This window comes from Octopus bimaculoides, chromosome 8 (genome assembly GCF_046866305.1).
Source record: "Octopus bimaculoides isolate indiv1 chromosome 8, ASM4686630v1, whole genome shotgun sequence".
NCBI lineage: Eukaryota > Metazoa > Mollusca > Cephalopoda > Octopoda > Octopodidae > Octopus > Octopus bimaculoides.
Window position 1 is genome coordinate 60,947,192 of NC_142935.1, and position 21,751 is coordinate 60,968,942.

The window sequence follows — 21,751 nt, forward strand, 5'->3', positions numbered from 1 at the left end:
TGTAATACCTGGGACCTATATATATTGGCACATCATTTTATGCATATATTACTAAAATGATAACATCATACTGTGCAGACGAATGTCAGAATAGACACAGTGAAAATTCAGAAAATGAGAAGAAGTGAAGTTGATCTGATGAAAAGCATTTTCTCATTCTGGTCAAGATGATAACATCTAACTGCTATTGTCAATGTCAAGCTGGATTTGGATTCGAAAAATTCCAACAATCCTCCACCAAAAACCGTTGCCCATACGCTGCCAATGAACTATTGTTAAAGGCAGAAAATCGAAAAGGCAATGAGTGTTATTAAATAGTATGGCCAAATGGAGTGATTGATAGCAGCTCATAAAAAACATAAGAATGTATACATTTTTGTAGATTGGCAGATTTATTTCTATATATACAAATATCCGAAGCTTAGTAGCAGATATGATGCATAAATGTATCTATATGTATTTTATATATATTATGAAAATGCGTGAATATATATACATATGTAATCATATGCCTGATTTATGCATATGTCGACATAAAAGAACGACCGTGTTTGTGTGTGTGTGCTTTTATACATATATGAATAAATATACACATATTTCCATATACATATCAGCGCACACAATTGAATATAAATATATATATATGTGTGTGTGTGTGTGTGTGTGTGTGTGTGTGTGTGTGTGTGTGTGTGTGTGTGTGTGTGTGTGTGTGTGTGTGTGTGTGTGTGTGTGTGTGTGCACAGACATTCACGTATAAAGAAATATCCATATTTATAAAAATACTTATCACTAGATTTATCTATACGCATATAAATGCATGCAAACACACAAACACATATATAAACTCCAAAGACAAAGTACCACGCGAATTTGCGCACGTGCACCATACAAAAGAAAGCAGTGAAGAACATATGCTCATGTGTGTGTGTGTGTGTGTGTTGTATGTGTGTGTGTGTGCGTGCGCGCGGGTGCGTTTCTATTTATGTGTGAGAGAGAGAGAAAGAGGTAGACAGGGTGTGTATATGAGTGTTATATACGTTTATGAGCCTGTGTAAATGTCTGCACTATCTGCTTGCGTTATATCTGTGAATATTTCTATGTAAATATAAATATAGAAATGCACATACTAGAAGAAACCCCAGCCTGTCGGCTATTTCATAATGTATTACATGTAGGCGTTATTGTTGTTGATGTTGATGATGTTACGGTTGTTATTGTTACTGTTGCTGACGATACTGTTATTAGGTATTGATACATGTGTGTTTACCTATATATATATATATATATGTGTGTGTGTGTGTGTGTGTGTAGGTATAAATGTGTGTATGTATGTATGTATGTATATATATATATATATATCTATAAATACACACCAACATATATATATATATATATATATATATATATATATATATATAGTAGAAGGTTTAGATATAGATTCAAGATTGAATATGGTACTTATGCGTAGGCACCAGAATATCGTATGGTATGGTATTATACAAAAACCATTCCAAAAGGATAGGTGATCAAAAAAAATCAAAAATAAAAATACATATTCACATTATATAAATAAAGCTTACCTATGTGTCTCCTAAATAGTATCATTATCTTATTTTCAGCTATAATTTTTTTTTTAAGATAATTCAAAATAGTTTTCATGAACCCAATATACTTAATATCCTTAAAGTTTACACCCTATCTATAGCCCCTGAATTCAATACTGACATTATTTCATGATTTTTGTATAAAATAATTACATCTCATTTTATTTATTTTATTAACATATCTCTTATTGTAAAAATATTGGTTAAACTATTATTGTTATCTGTACAACTATACTGTTACTCTATTCAGACTTTAAAAAAAAAACCTATTTGACTCATATACCTAGGGTTTTAATTCCTCAACATTTTGATAGTAGTAAAATGACCTGATACTACTCTGACCAGGGAAACCTTTATAATCTAATACATTTATAGCCTTGTCCATGCATACTGCTTCCACCTTCCCTTTCTTTAGAAGTAATCGTCCCTTATGCTATCACCACTAGATAAGAGACAATAAAATCTGCGACAGTTAGAACTTTTGTCTAGAATCAATTACTAGCCTGATAGACTCGGCTATGTCAAGATGGATTTATGTATTCTTCCTCCCACTTTGATTTTTATGTATTCTTTCTCCCACTTGGATTTGAAATGTTGCCACAATTATAATATGTCTATTCTACTGTAATTTTCTGCATTTTCGTGCAGCTGAAGATTTCTCTTCATATTGCATTTAATGTAATGCTCGCATTACTTATATGAATTGGAGTAGCATGAAACGTGCGTACTGCAATCATCTTTGAAATCCGTGTTGCTTATTTTTGATTTATATATATATATATATATATATATATATATATATATATATATATATATATATACATACATGCACATGTTTATATATATGTATAACCTACATGCTAAGACAAAATAAGAAGCGGCCAGGATTTGGATAAGCAAAATTTAGGGGCGAAAGCGCTAAATAGTTGTTACCTAAGACTTGACTAGCTCCTTTTTCTTAATATATATCTGTATATATATATATCTCGAACAATTTATACACACACACACACATAAACATGTACATATACACACACACACTTATGTACATACACACACACATGTACATACACACACACATGCACATATACACACACATATTGTGTTATCAACTGGGCTCTCAACTTCTGTGATACATAATTGATGTTAATAAGACATATCTATATGTATCCCTCTCACTCTCTCTCTCTCTTTCTCTCTCTCTTTCTCTCTGTGTGTGCATGTGTGTGTGTGTGTGTGTGTGTGTGTGTTTGCGTGTGTGTGTGTGGCTGTATGGTAGGAAGCTTGCTTCCTAACTGCATGGTTTCGGGTTCAACCTCAACCGTGAGACATTGGGGATGTCTCTTCAACTGAAGCCTTGTGAGTAGATTACATACATACATACATACATATACGTATATATATAAATATATGTATATATATATATATATATATATATATATATATATATATATATATATATATATATATATAAATTTTAATTATTAATTTATTTATAAATTAATAAATATACTCAACAAAATAATACTCATTTTAACATTATATTTTCCTTTTCATAATTCAAAGAAATTTATTTAATTAATCATAAAGAAAAAAATTTACCAAATATAACATATTAATATATATATATATATATATATATATATATATATATATATATATATATATATATATATATATACAGAGAGAGAGAGGGAGAGAGAGAGAGAGAGAGAGAGAGAGAGAGAGATGTGTGTATGTATGTATGCATGTATGCATGTATGTATGCATGTATTTATGTGAGTTTGCGTCTGTGCCCCTGCCGTCGCTTGACAACCGATGCTGGTGTGTTTATATCCCTGTTAATTAGAAGTTCGGCAAAAGAGACGATAGAACGAGTACTAGGTTTAGGAAGATTTCTTTGACTAAAACCCTACAATGCGGCGCTCCAGCGTAGCCGCAGTGAAATGACTGAAACAACTAAAAGAATATATATATATATATATATATATAAAATCATAATATAGGGTATCTAAGAGATACCACCACGCTGAAAATAACAGTCAAATCTTGACTCTAAACCACAATAAATGTTCATATAGCACGAAGAGCGAAGACGAAGATAAAATAAACTAGCAAAAATACTGGATAATTCCAGATCCCGGATTTCTGGCTTTGCATAATAAAATGCTTTGCCTTTTTAAATATCGATCTTATCCTTATCTATATAAATTTATTTTGTCATTATATTTACTGCGGTAATTATTCTGACCATATCGCACGAGGGGCTTTTAGGCGGGCAATTTAAACTGATCGTATGCATACGTGCATATATATGTATGTATACGTTCATATATGTAAGTATATTGTATGTTTATATATATATATATTTGTATTTATGTACTTTTCTGAGTGTATTTCCACTGATGAAGGCAAAACATTTTATTATGCAAAGCCAGAAATCCGGGATCTGGAATTATCCAGTATTTTTGCTAGTTTATTTTATCTTCGTCTTCGTTCTTCGTGCTATATGAACATTTATTGTGGTTTAGAGTCAAGATTTGACTGTTATTTTCAGCGTGGTGGTATCTCTTAGATACCCTATATTATAATTTTAACTAATTTTTACCTTTGATGGTTTTTATTCCCATGCTGGCCACTTGATAAGATCAATATTTTAAATATCGATCTTATCCTTATTTATATATATATATATATATATATATATATATATATATATATATATATATATATATATATATATATATATATATACCTATCTATCTTTCTTCTTACCCATCTCCCAGTCTCGCTCTGCTTCTTTCTGTTATTCTAACTTCTACTTCACTGTTATACACTCCTGTTTCTTCCTCCTTGTTCCACTTCCTCCCTCCACCATCCTCTCTGCTCTCGTGTGACCTGTGGTCAACTTACTTTTCACTCCAGCCGCTGTGAAGGCAAGACGAACTACTAGCGTTCTACATCAGATCCGCGTTTGGCCGTACGGCTTTTTTATGTTGTTTTCACTGTCCAATTTTTCCTGTCTTGGTTTACGTTTGCCACCTTGAATCCTCTGTTTAGTTGGTTGATCCACTACTCAGGAAGAGACTATTCTAGAGTACGTCCTGCCTTATCTTCGAAACGTCGAGTTAGAATAGAGGCAGCTGATGAATAATTCCAAGTGGCTTTCTGTTTTCCTATGTGTTCGTTCCGTTGTCTGTAGGTCATTGTTCTAACTTCCTGTACCCTGATATGCATCTATATACACATGTAGATGAAAGTATATACATATATGTGTGTATACATGCATATATATTTTTTGTATTATTACATCATTGAACGCACACGTCCATTTTGCAAGTAAGACTGTACTTTATATATATATATATATATATATATATATATATATATATATATATATATATATATATATATATATATATATATATATATATATATATATATATAATCTACTATTCAAAATTAGAAAGCCATATGTTCTTTTATGTCTCACTTTGGTCTGTATTTAAGTGGACTAAGGGGCATAATCTGTTGTAAATGGGTAGTGCATGTACTTTGAAATGTAGATCTTGTATCTTTATTATCTCATTGCAACACTATTTAGATTTTCCATAATATATCCACACTTTAAAACTATAAAGCCACTAATACGTCTTCATTTCTTTCCAGATTGTTTCGGAAACTATTCGGTCTAGACGTAATCTCCGTGATCCATATTATACTTCCAGTATGCCTAACGCTACAAAGCTTTCCGAAATTGAGCTAGGGAAGATTCTTGCACTGAAAGCGGGAGGCCTGAGTAACTGGATGATTGCCGGGAAGAATTGGCGAGGCAGAACGCCAGCAGAGAATTTTCTGAAAGATCCTGACAGCTATAACAGGGTTCATGCTGATGGACGTCCCAAGGTTACATGAGAAAGGAATGAAAGGGCCATTGACAGAGTTGTGAAGAAGTCACACTACCCTCCTGTTTCCAAAATCGAGACAACAGTAAGAGTAGGAACCTCGACGTGCACCATAGCAAGAGTGATTTTGAACCATGGTCCACCTGAAGATACACCTAGGGCGTCCGTTATTGTCACCTTCCCACAAAGCTGTTAGATTAGAGTTCGTTCGGTAGCATCAGAGATGGGATAGTGAATGGACCAGGTATCTGTTCTCTGATGAGAAAAAAAATGAAATTTCGATGGCTCCGACGGTCATAAGTATTACTAGGCGGACAAATATTTACAAACTTCTGCTGATTACAAGTGACAGGACAGCGGAGAAGGACTTAGGGTGTGGAGAGCAATATCTGTCAATGGGAAACTGCTTCTTGTCATCATGGATGGCTGTTTCAATGCGTCACGATACATCAATGTTGGACGGGGCTCACATTGACGAAGAATGAAGAAGGTTCCATGCTGAGAATTTTATCTTTCAACAACAGGACAATACTCCTATTCATAAATCAAAGGCAACTTTGGATTTCTTCCATACAATTGGCGTTGACGTCATGCCCATAGCCAGCAAGAAGTTCCACCTTAATTCTATAGGGAATACCTCACGAATGTTGTGTACAGCGAAGGCAAGCAGTGTTCATTTGTCGATGAACTTGAAAGGGCAATGAAGAAAGTCTGGGAAGAACTTCCACTTGAGTGTCTTTGAAATAATTGAGAAAGGTGGTGATCGAACACACTATTGTTGATGTATTGCATGAGAATATCATAGAAATATATCATAATTTCCGTTTGCAACATTATTCAACCTAACGTTATAGTTTTGAACAGGGGGTTTCGAAATCTATAGTTTTTTTTTTAATCATTATCTAATTTATTTTAAAATTTCAATAAATTTGAATATTGCAATGCCTTTTTCTATTCTATTTCCTATCCAGGAGTGAGTTACACGAATTTAGGTAGTTAAGCAGGCTACACACGAGATTAATTGTTAAATGCTGATGAAACTGATTTTTTTTTGGGGGGGTGGGGGGGATGCATATGTTACAGAAATTTATTTCTAGTAAAATTGGCATCAAACTTTAAAGCTTCTAAAATGTGTTTTTAAGAGAAAATACCGCTGGTGTCATGGAAATAAAAGCTACTAATTATGTATCGCTCAGAAAATCTAAACCCGTTGAAGATCTACACTAAGATAAAGCTGATACTAATTCAAATTTTCAATAAGGTTTGGATGACTATGAGCCTTTTCGAAGGTTTGCAGATTTTTATTGTTTTGCAGCAGGAGGTATGTGCTTTGCATATTTCCGACAAAGCATTGGAATATTACATAATGCACCAATGCACCAAGTGGACATAAAAGAACTTTGTGTGTAAATTCAATATTCCTCGACGGAAACAGTTTTTTCCTGGGTTAGGTGACTCAAAATTCGGTGGTAAACATCAACTCGTATTATCTGAGAAGGACTAGAAAAATTCGTAAAAGCAAACAATTGGGGAGCATAATATTTTCCAGAAGACTCTAACTTTCAGCTAGAGATTTCCGGAAAAAAAGATAAACATGACAGCTGCTGTGTATAATATAACCGAGTCATAGAAGGAAAAGAAACTCTCGTCTATGATTTGTGTTTAGAAGAAACATACGACCAAGTTGTTCCCGCAACTACAGGTTTCTATCGAAAGAGAATCTATATCAAGTTCTCGAAGATACTGCGACACTGACACTCAATGGAGGGTTTAAAGAAGGTGTGATTTAACTATTAGAGTCGGATAGATATGAATACAATATGAATGAAGGACTCCACCCAAGGACAGGAGTAACAAAATTATACTTATCTAGAAAGGAAGGCAGAAGAGGGCTAATATCAGTAGAAGACTGCGTGGAGTTAGCTAGAGTTGATATAGACTCCTATGTAGGTAAAAGTGAAGAAAGTGGTTTTAAAAAAACTGCTAGAGGCACAGCGAAACATAGGGAAACCAAAAACCTAAACGAAGTTAAAAACCAGAAAAATGGACAGAAATTATCTGACTGGCAGGAAAAGGCGTTGCATGGTAGATTCCCAAAGATAGTTGTAGCAAATAGTAACAAAATGACATGGTTATGGCTGCAGAAAAGAAAGCTGGAAAGGGAGACTGAATGTTTGTTAGTGGCTGCACAAGATCAAGCATTACGTACTAATTGGATAACATCCAAGCTAGACAAAAACCAAGCAGATTCCCAGTATTGGCCATACAAGTCAAAATAGGAAAGCGTTACTCATATAGTAAGCGAATGTAGCATGTTGACACAGAAAGATTACAAGAAAAGACATGACAATCTAGAGAGAGTAGTGCACTGGGAGATATGTAGAAAGCTAGAATTTAAACGTACTAATAAATGGCATGGATATGAACCTAGTAAAGTACTAGAAAGTAAGAAATACAAGATGTGGGACTTTAACATTGAGACTGACAGAATAATAGAAGCTAGAAGGCCTGGTTTGGTAGTAGTAGTAGACTAAGAGAATAGAAAGTGCCAGATAATTGACTTAGTTCCAAACGATGAAAAAAATGAATATTAGAGGTATAGAAAATATAACAAAGTACTAGGACCTAGACATTGAATTACAGAGACTATGGAAAAGTGCGGATAAAATGTATGCTAGTAGTTATAGATGTATTGGTAACTGCCCGTAAAGATCTGAACAGATGGATAGAGGAAATAGACATAAAACCCAGTATAATACTGCTCTAGAAAACAGTGCTATATAGGGACAACTATTATACTTAAGCGGGGTTACTTCTCGTATCCCGATGTTAGGATATTTTCTTCTCCGACAGTCTAATCTGTTGTGCGTTTATCAAAATAATAATAATAATAATAATAATAATAATAATAATAATAATAATAATAATAATAATAATAAAGGACTAATTCGATAAAAGCCAAGATAGACAAAAAATCAAGTAGATTCCCAATATTGGTTATACAAATCAAAAGATGAAAGCGTTACTAATACAGGAAGTCAAAAAGCTCCTAACGATACATGGAGTCCATCATCCACATGCAGACACTGATCGCCTATAAATGAAGAGAGAAAATGGAGGAAGGGGACTTATAAGTGTAGAAGACTGCGTGTGTTTAATAAGATACCTATCCCAAAGTAAGGAAACCTTGTTTGTGACGGTTACGAACGAGGGAGTATTGAAAGCAGACAAAAAAGGGAAAACAAAAGAAGAATTACAAAAAGGACATGAAGAAGAATTACGCAAGAAGGGACTACACAATCAATTCCATGCAGCCACAACAAAAGTTGCTGGAAAATATAGGTGGGATTGGCTGATGAAAAGAACCCTAAAAAAAGAGACAGAGAGCACTATACTAGCTACGCAAGGCTAATCTTTGGCCACGAACTGGAGGGTGAATCTTAGGAATGAACAAGATCTCCGCTGTGCCGCATCTGCAATAGATTGGATGAAACGATTGCCCATATCACGAACGAATGCCCTAGGCATGCCCCAAACCACAAGTTGTGACGACACGACCAGGTAGCGAAAGTGCTGCATTGGAAACTGTGCGAAAAATGAGAGCAAATGGTAGAAGAGGACTGATGAGTGTGGAAGACTGCGTGCATATCGAACTCGAGAGCTTAATGAGATCCTTAGCCCAAAGTAAAGAAACCTTGCTAGTGACAGTTAGGAACGTGAGAGTATTGAGAGCAGAGGAAAAAAGGAAAACAAAGGAAGAAGAATTACGCAAGAAGGGACCATACGATCAATTCCATGTAGTCACAACAAAAGTTGCTGGAAAATATAGGTGGGATTGGCTGATGAAAGGAACCCTTAAAAAAGAGACCGAGATCGCTATACTAGGAGCGCAGAACGAAGCTCTGGCCACGAACTGAAGGATCAACCTGACGAATGAGCAAGTGTCTCCGCTGTGCCGCATCTGCAATAGAGTGGATGGAACCATTGCCTATTTTACGAACGATTGCCCTAGACTTACCCAAAACCACTACAAGTTGTGGCAACATGATGAAATGGCGAAAGTGCTACATTCGAAACTGTGCAAAAAGTGGAGGCTAGAGAGAGGCAAGACGTGGTATGAGCACAAACCGCAGAGAGTGACGGAGTCGGAGACTAGCAAAATCCTTAAGAAGAATCCTTTTTACTATAGGTAGAAAGCTTAAAATTTGGCGGGAGGAGTTAAGTCGATTACATCGACCCCAGTACTGAACTGGTACTTAATTTATCGACTCCGAGAGGATGAGAAGCAAAGTCGACCTCGGCGCAATTTGAACTCAGAACGTAAAGATGGCCGAAATACCATTAAGCATTTTACCCGGCGGAGGATGGATGAACTGAAGGATATTGACACGTAAAGGAAAAGTTGTCCTTAGAGAAATAAGGCAGAGACTATTTACAGAATTTGCAGAGCCCACAAATATAAACTGGATAATGTGGAATAGAAGATGTAAAACTTTGAGGAACATATGTTTCACTCAGAGTATTTTCCCAAAATGCAAAACAGATCAATGATGAAAAAGAGAGTCGGCTTTGGTTTAAAGAAAGAAATGTTGAAGTGGCTGTCATAATGATTTCGACAACACAGGAACAGGGCCTAAGAGTAAATAGGATAAGGAGGATAAAGTTTAGCAGAATTGTCCACCAAAATATAGAATGTGTAATGACTCAGCTGAGGCAATATACTTATATTGCATCGGAATTTTTACTGCTATCTCCGAAGAAATATAAAAACTGTAAACATAATTAAACTGGTGCAATAGTTCTCAAGAAATTCAGCAACAAATGTGGCGTCGCATGGATGTAAGGACAGAATAAAACGCACAAGAAAACGATGACATCATGTTGTTATGGAACGTTCCTTTACAAATCGAAATATAAATAGAACAGAACAATCTGGATCTTTTAAAGAATGATAAGAATATATATATATATATATATATATATATATATATATATATATATATATATATATATTGTTATCAACATGGTATTCTCATTTGATAAAAGAATAATAAGAAAAAAATGGAAAGAAAAAGCAAAGTATTTCGAGGTTTGAGAACCTCCAATATTGTAAGAAAAAAGTCATGATCTTCGAAAATTTGATATTAATCTGAGAGTGAAGGCAGTCCAGAAAGATACCTAGTAGGCACAGCCAGAATTTTCCTGAAAGTTTTTAATGCGAATTAAGAACAGATATGAAGAGCAGAAGAATATATGGAAAATACGCGCGCGTGCGCGTGTTTGAGCGTTTGAGTGTTTCAAAAAGCAATATAGAAATAACAAGGATTGTTCCTAAAATGATGACAAACAGCATCGGATACCCCGCACGCAACTTCTGATTATTCCGACAAAATCAAAGTCAAACGCTTTCTTCCAGTTCTTACCTCGGACCTACAAATGTTTACCTAAATATATGTATATTTAGAGTATATCCAATAAAACACAGTAGTTCCACAACTGTCAGTCAATAGTCATATTATATCAGCCCCATTGAGAAACTTAAGAAATATTAGTACCTAGCCACGAAGAGATTGTAGAAGACATAATATTAGTACATAGAGATGAAGATATTGTGGAAGACAAAGGCGACAACTGTTCCAGTAGTAATGACTATATTTGACATAACATGCAAACTGTTATCTAAGAAGCTGAAGGGTATTGAAATTGCAACACAAAGTAGAATTTGATAGATTTATAATAATGATAGCTGCTTCAAATTTTGGCAAAAGGGCAGCAGATTTCAGGGTAGAGATATAGTCGATTAGACTGAGAGCAGTACTTGCCTGGTTCTTTATTTCATCGACCAGAAGAGAACGAAGAGGAAAGAGAAGAAGAAGAAGAAGAAGAAGAAGAAGAAGAAGAAGAAGAAGAACAACAACAACAACAACAACAACAACAACAACAACAACAACAACAACAACAACAACAACAACAACAACTGATCAACAACAACAACTGATCAACAACAACAACAACAACTGATCAACAACAACAACAACACCAATAGCAACAACACCAGCAACATCAACAGCAACGACAAAATACACTGACATGAAAAAATCTGAAATGGAACAAAAACTTTATCAAATCAAGATCGTATTTCTACCAATTATCATTGCGGCTTTGGGAAATGAGGCAAATAATTTGGGAGTAAATCTTCGAAAACTGAATCTTAATCTGGGAGTGGGTGCAGTGCGGAAATACTTGTTATTTGATTAAGACTTATCCAGAAAGTTCTCACTACAAAGTATGAACAGACGTGAAGAACCTAATAGGACTTGAATAGAGGAGAAGGTAGGGGGAAATGCTTGTTATCTTAGACTACAACTTTTAGCACGACAGAGAACATAATTAAAAACGTTTCCAAAATCAATACCATGCAACTGCAAAACAACAACAACAACAACAACAATAACAATAACAATAACAATAATAATAATAATAATAATAATAATAATAATAATAATAATAATAATAATAATAATAATGATAATAATAATAATAATAATAATAATAATTGGTAATCGGATATGGAATTGGAATTGTTGGCTGGACCAAAATCGACTTTCAGAAACTGAACCGAAGCCGTAGACAATGTATGGAGCCCACCGTCCGAAAGCTGATATCAACCGGTTGTACATGAAGATAGACTGGAGTGGTAGAGCTTTAATTGCTGAGGAAGAGTGTTTACAGATGGAAAGAAAAGCCAATTAGAATCTTTATAGAACAGAAGAGATAAATTACTAAAGACAGTGAATAAGGAGCAGGTGATCAAGTGTGGAATAAGAGAAAGGAAAGAATGAAATTAAAAGAGAGCATGTTAAACAGATTGAAGAGAAACATTTGCTTGGTCAGTTTGGAAAGACAATGGGGATACATGCGTAACAAAATCCTGGGCTTGGCTAAGAAAAGGGCATTTAGAAAGAAACAGCACCTAATTATAGCAGCTCAAACAACTTGAGAAAATATTGTATAGGGAGAAGTTATCAGAAAAATGTAAAGTCGGTGGAATTTAAAATGAGACAGTAGCAGACATTGTTGCAGAATGTCCCAAGTTGGCGTTGGGAGAATATAAGTAATGGAGGCATAACCAAGTTGTGAATGTTTTATACTTGAAGCTTTGTTAGAAATGAGAATTTGAAGCTGAATGCACATGGTATGATCATCGGGTTGAAAGAGTGCTGGAGTCAGAGAAATACAAAATTTTATGAGATTTTTCAATTTAAAAGGATAAGAAGCAAGAAAACAACAGACAAGACATAACAATAATAGACAAGCAAAAGCAATGTTGCTTACTAATTGATCCATCATGCCCTTTTGATTCCAGGATTGGAAAAAAAACGACAATGAAAAGCAAAAGAATATAAAATCGCTTAAAATTTGAAATTGAAAGAATTTAGAGTATGAAAACTATAAAAGTTGTGTTTGTGATAATTGGTGCATTGGGAATTGTAAATAAAGATATAGACAAATGTTTCAAGGAGATTGGAATAGAATTTCCTGTGCATCTTCTACAGAAAGTTTGCCTCTTAAGAACAGGAAAGATTAAGACGCACTTGAAACATTATTCAAAGCTTGTGGATATCTAAGGTTACAGGTAGTAACCCGCCACCACATAAATTCTATCGCGAATGAGAACGAATCAGAGTCAAATGAAAGATGATGATGATAATAATAATAATAATCCTTTCTGCTATAGGCACAATCCTTGAAGCTTTTGGGGGAAGGAGCTAGTCGACTGCATCCACCATGGGGTCAACTGATACTCATTTTATCGACCGTGGTAGGATGAAAGGCAAAGTCGATATAAGTGACATTTGAACTCCATGTATAGTCAGAAGAAAGCGTTTTGTCCGACACGCTAACGCCAGGTTTCCTGATTGCGGAACAGGAACAAAAATCTTCTCCAATATAAATCAAACAGGAGATGATGAAGAATAGTAAGCAAACTTGAAGCATATAATCAGTAGCTGCAGTATATGTGGAAATGAGGAAGAAGCAATTAACCGCATTATGTCTGATTGCCCACTCTTAACCAAGAACCAAGAAGGTATACATCCATTGTGTTGGAACTAACAAACATTGGGCGTAATGCAAGCATTATGAAATAACGATAGAAAAGAGATGGCATAGACCAGAAAAGGTGTAGGAAAATGACCAAGTAACCATAACAGATACAATATGCCACGACAAACAAGGAGATCTAGGATAAGTTGCCAGATATTGTGGTCAAGAGTTTCTAGGGTAAAAAAACTGCTCCTAAACTGTGTATCAATCACAAAGGCTGGTAAGATATTCTAACAGTGATGGAGAAAGTATACAAATCTAAATATATAAAAATAGAAATAACCAAAATAGAGAGCCTAAAAGCAGAAATAATTATCATGGGACAAATACAAGACCACAACTCATCTGCAGAAACAATTACTAAATATAAGATCTCAACACAAAGTTGAAACAATTATTAACGAGACAAATACAAGATCATAACCCATATGACATATAAATATGCATCACATAGAAATGGTAGGCGTCGTACACATATTACGTAAGGTACTTTTAATACAGTAAAAATAAATCCGGGACATAAAGTAAACAAAGCTGCGCTCAGTATTGCAGTGATGTTCCGCAATACGAATAAAGATAATCTAATAATAATGATTGAGGTAAGAAAGTCAGACGGTGTAGCTGTCAACAAGAAAGGAAAAGAGGCCCAAATTGTTTATATTTCTCTCCCTCTAGATATTAGAGTGAAAGATAAAGAGTTTGAAGACATGGAGAAGGATGAGCCATTGAAAGAGGGGATTGGAAGGTTATGGGGGCTAAAGAATGTTCTAGTGTTTCTAGTGATGATTGGAACATTGACATGTATATCGAATAGTTTGAAGGGCTGTGTAAATATAATCGGGGTTGATGCAAGGTTACAGGTCATGCAGAAGTCTATTTCTTGATATGTAAAGATTTAATGGGAAGTTTTGTCTATATAAGGTACAAGAGAGGAAGAAGTAAGGGACCGTTGTTAACTTGTTGACTGCTCCCTAACTGAAATGACCGGAGAGTTTAACATTTACGTGTCTAAGATTTACAAAATTGAAATATTATAATAATAATAATAATAATAATAATAATAATAATAATAATAATAATAATAATAATAATAATCACAAAATAAAAAAGATTATTCCGTGCACTCCTCCAAACCCCACAAACATAAGTAAATGTCGCACACGCTTCAGAATCACCGAGGTGCATAAGATAGTGTTGTGGAAATACGCGTAAAGCTACTGCAGAAGAAATTTTCATAGTAATAATAATAATAATAATAATAATAATAATAATAATAATAATAATAATAATAATAATGATCCTACTATTGGCTCAAGGCCTGAAATTTTGGGAGAGGGGGTGAGTCGATTACATTGATACCATTACTCAACTGATACTTATTTTAACGATCCCATAGGGATGAAAGGCATAGTCGACCCCGGCGGAATTTGAACTCAGCACGTAAAGACGGACGAAATGCTGCTAAGTATTTTTTCCGGCGACCGGACGTTTCTGCCAACTCACCGCCTGAATGATGATAATAATAATAATAATAATAATAATAATAATAATAATAATAATAATAATAATAATAATAATAATAATAGAGATAACTCGAATGTGGAATCTAAAAACAGAAACAATTCCTATCATAGTAGGTGCCTTAGGTATAATAAAAAAATATTCAGACAAATACATAACAAAAATAGCAGGACTTACAAATATATATAACATACAGAAAATTGCACTACTGGGTACTGCACACATCCTACGCAAAACACTTTCAATACAGTAAACATAAGAGCACCACAGCAAACCACAGCACATACCCAAGGCGCACAGAGCTGCGCTCGGTAGTGAAGTGAAAGCACGTTATAAAAATAAAACTACTGAATAATAATAATAATAATAATAATAATAATAATAATAATAATAATAATAATAATAATAATAATAATAATAATGATGATGATGATAATAATAATAATAACAATAATAATAATAATAAAATACTGTCTATGTGATCTCAAATTTTAAAGCAAACACATAATTTTCTTATGGTTTCTTAAACATTCACTTGAACAAAACTGTACAAATCCAAATATATGGTACCCTAGGCATAACACCTACATGAACTTCTAATTTGTTGTCTCTTGAGGTTTCTGGGTGAGACTTGGATCCAACTTGTACAAATGCAAAACAAAAGTCAAACATAAAATAATAATAATAATAATAATAAATGTCCTGGTGCAGTACCAGGCTCTCTCTCTCATAGATATTCAGATCTTAACTGATTGGAAGTGTTATCCTGTTCATGTGTTATCTTGGTATAAAAGATGGGCTACAGCAAATATTCCGCTTAATACCACAGATTTACTTGTCAGTTGTTTGACCATAACCTGTTGAGCATGTCTTTTGATGGTTGATGATATGTGCATCTCTGATCATGAGTAGAAGTAGTGGGGGAACATCATAGCCATGTGTTGAGAGGAATTCTTTGGTGTTTTAATAATTCACCTCTAAAACATGTGGTGTCTGGTTCATCGTCTTTATACAAACCTTATTCAGGGACCTTTTGAGCGGAATGGGCTACTCGACCTAAAGAAAATTCTAACTGGGCCCTACCTGCAAGCTCATGTGCTGTTTATCTTTATATGAGATCAACATGTCGCGTACATGTGGCTGTGATGCATATGCCTGGTGTACCCTTATCAGATGGTTAGTCATGATGGGCATACTAGGCTTCGTATATTTTTCCCCAGTGTCACTTTGATGGCATTCACTGCTTTGTCACCCAATAATAATAATAACAACAACAATAACAACAGTGATAATAATGTCATACATTTATATAAGCATATTTAAAATAAAGGAAAGACGGGATTGCCCCCAGTTATATTACTTATATTATCCACATTTGTCGCATTGACAAATTTGAGTACCGGTATTTAAGCTGAAAGTAGAAACTTTAGATTCGTGTGAGTGGATGAGGAAACTTCCTCATGAACGCGTTTCAACTCTTCACGGGAACTCATTTCCTTGACATAGGCGCGCAGGAATGGCTGTGTGGTAAGTAGCTTGCTCACCAACTACATTGTTCCCGGTTCAGTCTCACTGCGTGACACCTTAGGCATGTATCTTCTACTATAGCCTCGGGCCGACCAAGGCCTCGTGAGTGCATTTGGAAGACAGAAACAGAAAGAAGCCCGTCGTATACGTGTGTGTGTATGTGTGTGTGCGTGTGTGTGTGTTTGTGTGTTTGTGTTTTTCCCCCTACCATCACTTGACAACCGATGTTGGTGCGTTTCCGTCCCTGTAACTTAGCGGTTCGGTAAAAGAGACCGATAGAATAAGGACTAGGCTTACAAAGAATAAGTCCTTGTGTTGATTTGTTCGACTAAAGGCGGTGCACCAAAATGGCCGTAGTCAATTGATTGAAACAAATAAAAGAAAATATCAAAAGAGCATGAAGTCCATTCATAGTTAATTCTTTAGTCTTCTATAAACACGTGTTTACAATTTTTTTTAAGCACACCGGACAAAATTCTTAGCAATATTTCATTTTACGCTAAAACTTCAAATTAAACCGAAACCGACTTTGCCTTTCATACTTTCGAGACCGGTTAACTAAGTACCAGTTATGCACTGGAGTCGATATAATCGACTAGACCCTCCCAAGAATTTCGGTACCGGTTTCAGTCATTAAGACTTTTACAACAATAAGTATGGAAAACAATTAAATTTTGGAAAAATTAAATGAAAAGTTTTTTTTTAAAGAATATTTGCATAGTGTTCAAATACAAGGGGCATTTTCCTTGTTTCTGCCTGTTTCTGTCTCTCTTGTTTACTCTTGTGGGTTCGAGGTGGTTGTAAATTTTTGACAAAGAAGAAGAAGAAGAAGAAGGACGAGGAGGAGGAGGAGAAGAAGAAGAAGAAGAAGAAGAAGAAGAAGAAGAAGAAGAAGAAGAAGAAGAAGAAGAAGAAGAAGAAGAAGAATAAGAAGAAGAAGAAGAAGAAGAAGAAGAAGAAGAAGAAGAAGAAGAAGAAGAAGAAGAAGAAGAAGAACAAGAACAAGAAGAAGAACAAGAACAAGAACAAGAAGAACAAGAAGAACAAGAATTCTGATTTTAAGCAAATCAACGTTTTCTTTTTTTCTTTTCCTTCATGTTTTGCTACAAGAGCAAAAAGGAAACAATCGTTACAATGCAGCAGAATAAAATACATGGACTGTGACGTAACAGAAAGTGGGGATGGTGGCTGATAGAGGTGGTGGAGTTGGTTATGGTGGCGAACGCGTTGTAGTTCCACTTGTTTTATCCTTGTGGTTATTGTTATTGTTGTTGTTGTTGCTGCTGTTGTTTGGTGTTGTTGTTGTTGTTGTTGTTGTTGGTGGTGGTGGTGGTGGTGGTGGTGGTGGTGGTGGTGGTGGTGGTGATGGTGGTGGTAGATAGAGAAATTAATTAGTTTAATAACATAAAAGTAATACTTACATGAAAGAAAATCCCCACTGCAAGACATGTCCACGTTAGCTGAACAAAGTTTGAAAGTGCCATCTTTTGAAAAACGAACAAGTCGTAGATTTGAAATTATATATGTATATATATTTATATATAGTTATATATTTATATATAAATATAATTTAAAGTAGTTATATATTATAAGTATATGTATGTGTGTAAATATATATACATATATACATAAACAGTTAATTATATATCCTGGTGGTAGTTTGATAAATATATCAAGTTAGAGACAGAAGTTTTTTTCTTTTTTCCTTTTCTCCTTTTCGCAATTTAGACGATAAACGAGCAGATAAAACTTCGCTGTAAACTTCTTTGGCAAGAAGCGGAGCGAACAAGAAACTGCTGCTGTTCTCCAGGAGGAATGGCACTATGTGTGTATGGACTCTGTGTCTGCGTGTGTGTCTGTGTGTGCGCGTGTGCGCGTGAGTGCGTGTATGTCTGTGTATGTATATGTATGAGTATCTTATATATATATATATATATATATATATATATATATAGAAAGAGAGAGAGGGGGAAGAGAGAACGTAAGAGAGAAAGAGAGAGATGTAAGTATAAGTAAATATATAGAGATATATGTGTATGTATGTGTGCGAACACGCGCTTTTTGCTTTGTTATTGTAACTATTTAGTAGCTGTCGTAATATTGTCCATTCTCCATATTTTCAACAGTTAATATTATCAACTGTTTATTAAATTATACTTTTTACTTACTTGACATTTATTAACTTATATTAACTGATGCAGTTGTTTGTTTAATTACTTGTATCTTATGCAGTTCTATTTTTTTGGGTGGGGGGAGTTTTTGTTATCTTTTTATATAGGCTTTTTTAATACGTTTATACATCTATTTTTTAAAATGCGAATGAAAATACAATTTTCACTGTTTTGTACACAGCACTGATAAAAGTTAATTGTACAAAATCAATATGTGTGTATATGTGTACGTATATGTGTGTGTGTGTGTGTGCGTGTGTGTGTCTGTCTGTCTGTTAGTGTGTGTGTGTGTGTCAGTGCTGCACACGCGTCTGCGTCGTTGTCTATAAGTATGTGTGAGTGTATATTTGTGTATCCGGAATGAATATATAAATAAATATGTTCTATGTTATTGAAAAAAATTGAGAGGAACGATGGATAAAATGTAGTATATGAGAAAAAGCAATGTGTGTGTGTGTGTGTGTGTGTGTGTGTGTGTGTGTGTGTGTGTGTGTGTGTGTGTGTGTGTGTGTGTGTGTGTGTGTGTGTTGTTAAAACGTCAGGCCCAAAAAGCAATAACTGATTTCGCCCCTTCACGGATAAGCACGTGAGTGAATAGGAGCAAGTTATTGAAAGTGAATTAGTTTCTACAACTTTCTAATATGAAATGTGTTGCTGTTGTTGCTGGTCTTGTTGTTCTTGTTCTTGTTGTTCTTGTTTTTGTTATTGTTGTTGGCAGAAGGTAGCAAGCGATCGATCGCCTACATTAAATTGTCTCACTTGTACACGCGCCGAAATAACAGTAACACGCTCCCTCCCTCCCTCCCTCCCTCTTTCCCTCCCTCTCTCTTTCTCTCTCTCTCTCTCTCTCTCTCTCTCCTTCTCCCTCTCTCAGATTCTGTATTTATCTATCTATCTGTCTATATATCTATCTCTCTATCTATTTGTCTGTCTGTCTGTCTATCTGTCTGTTTGACTGTTTATATGTTTGTCTGTTTATCTATCTTTCTCCTTCTTCCTATCTGCACACAGCGAAAATCCCGCGAAAAAATAAAAAAGAACGTGGAAAAATGAAAGTAGAAGAATTTCAATGCAGAAAAAAATTCAAATAAAACCCATCCATAATGTTGTCGCTTGGAAAAAGTAAGGAAAGTAAGAAAAAAGCAGTGAGAGATGGGGAAACAGAGGGGATGAGAGAGAGAGAGACAGAGAGAGAAATGAGCGAGAGTGAGTTAGAGTGTTAGATACAATGGGAGAAATACTGACACTGATAGAGGATGGGAGAGAGGCTTGAGGTGTGTTTCCTGACGTAGTAGTGGTTGTGTATTACCAGTGGTAGAAGGAAAAGACAAGAAGTGAGAACTATTTCCAGCGTCACAATTCCCCGACACACGTCATTTCAGCAACGTTATTTCCATGGTATTTCTAATGGTCCAGAGATGGTATATACACACGCACAACACGCCAAGAAACTGCTGCGATGTTTGTGAGGCAAGGAAAAGAAATCACAGTGTGTATAAGCATGCCTGTATGAATGCCTTTCAGTTATTGGGGATATGACTTTATAACGATATGCCCATGCGCACCTAGTGTCTATGTGTGTGTGTACGTGATTGTGTGTGTGTGTTTTAGGGAAAGGGGCACCGTAGTTCTCTGACCATATGCGCCTGCGTGTCAGCATGGACATAAATGTAAACGTGTGCATGCGTTTATCAAGTGCGTTTCTAGGATAGCGCGCGTGTCTAAGAGTCGTCTATAAATCCAGTCTATTTTCGTAAAAAGCGAGTGTGTATGCGCTCATGGTTATTCATGTACACCAGCGTGTGTGTACGTATGTTGAGTGCATATGTGTGCGTTCGTAAGCGCGTGCGTTTGTGCGTGCGTGTATGTGTACATGTATTTGTGTGAATGCGTGCATGTGTGTATGTGACTGTGCATCTAAGTAAGAGCCTGTGATTAGTTATCTGTGCCAGTCTAGTGCTGCGCTTTCAGGCAGATGTATGTATGTTCGGAAGTGTTTGTATTTTGCGTTTGCATAGATATGCGTGTATATATATGCATGAGTGCATACATATGTGCATACATACATTCATATTCATCCATATACATATATATATATATTCTTATATTTGTTTCAGTCATTTGACTGCGGTCATACTGGAACGCTGCCTTTGTAAACCTTTGTACTTAGTCTATCGGTTAATTTTGCCGAACCGCTACGTTACAGGGACGTAAACACACCAGCAATGATTGTCAGGCGATGATGGGGGGGGGGGGACACTCACAAGGCTTTGCTCGGCCCGCGGCTATAGTAGAAGACACCTACCCCTTGGTGTCACGCAGTGGGACTGAAGTCGGGACAATGTGGTCGGCAGGCAAACTACTTACAACACAGCAATTCCTGCGCCTATGTATATGTATATATGTGTCTGTATCTGTGTGTGTGTGTGTGTGTGTGTGTGTGCATGCATGTGTGCACATATATAAGTATGCATGCATATCTAACCATATATATATGTATATAATATAGAATATATAGAATATTCTCTGCCCTTATTCTTGTATATATATATATATATATATATATATATATATATATATATATATATATATATATATATATATATATATATATGTATACATATATATACATATATATATGTATGTATATAATATATAATATATAGAATATGTATATATATAAGTATACATGTATATACATATATATACATATATATATATATATGTATATATATATATATATATATATGTATATATATATATATATATATATATATATATATATATATATATATATATATATATATATATATATATATATATATATATATATACATATATATATATATATATATATATATATATATATATACGTATGTGTTTGTGTTTATGAGTTCTACGTGCACACACTCCCACA

General features: G+C 34.9%; 1 protein-coding gene across 1 annotated transcript in view; it reads right to left on the reverse strand.

The window, feature by feature from the left end:
* Window positions 1-21,201, reverse strand: part of LOC106870902 (uncharacterized) — a 112,546-nt gene extending 91,345 nt beyond the window's left edge. The window contains exon 1 of the mRNA XM_052970147.2: window positions 18,085-21,201. Coding sequence (XP_052826107.1) covers window positions 18,085-18,147 — 63 coding nt within the window. The 5' untranslated portion in view covers window positions 18,148-21,201. The remainder of the gene's footprint in view (window positions 1-18,084) is intronic.
* Window positions 21,202-21,751: the final 550 nt, after the last annotated feature.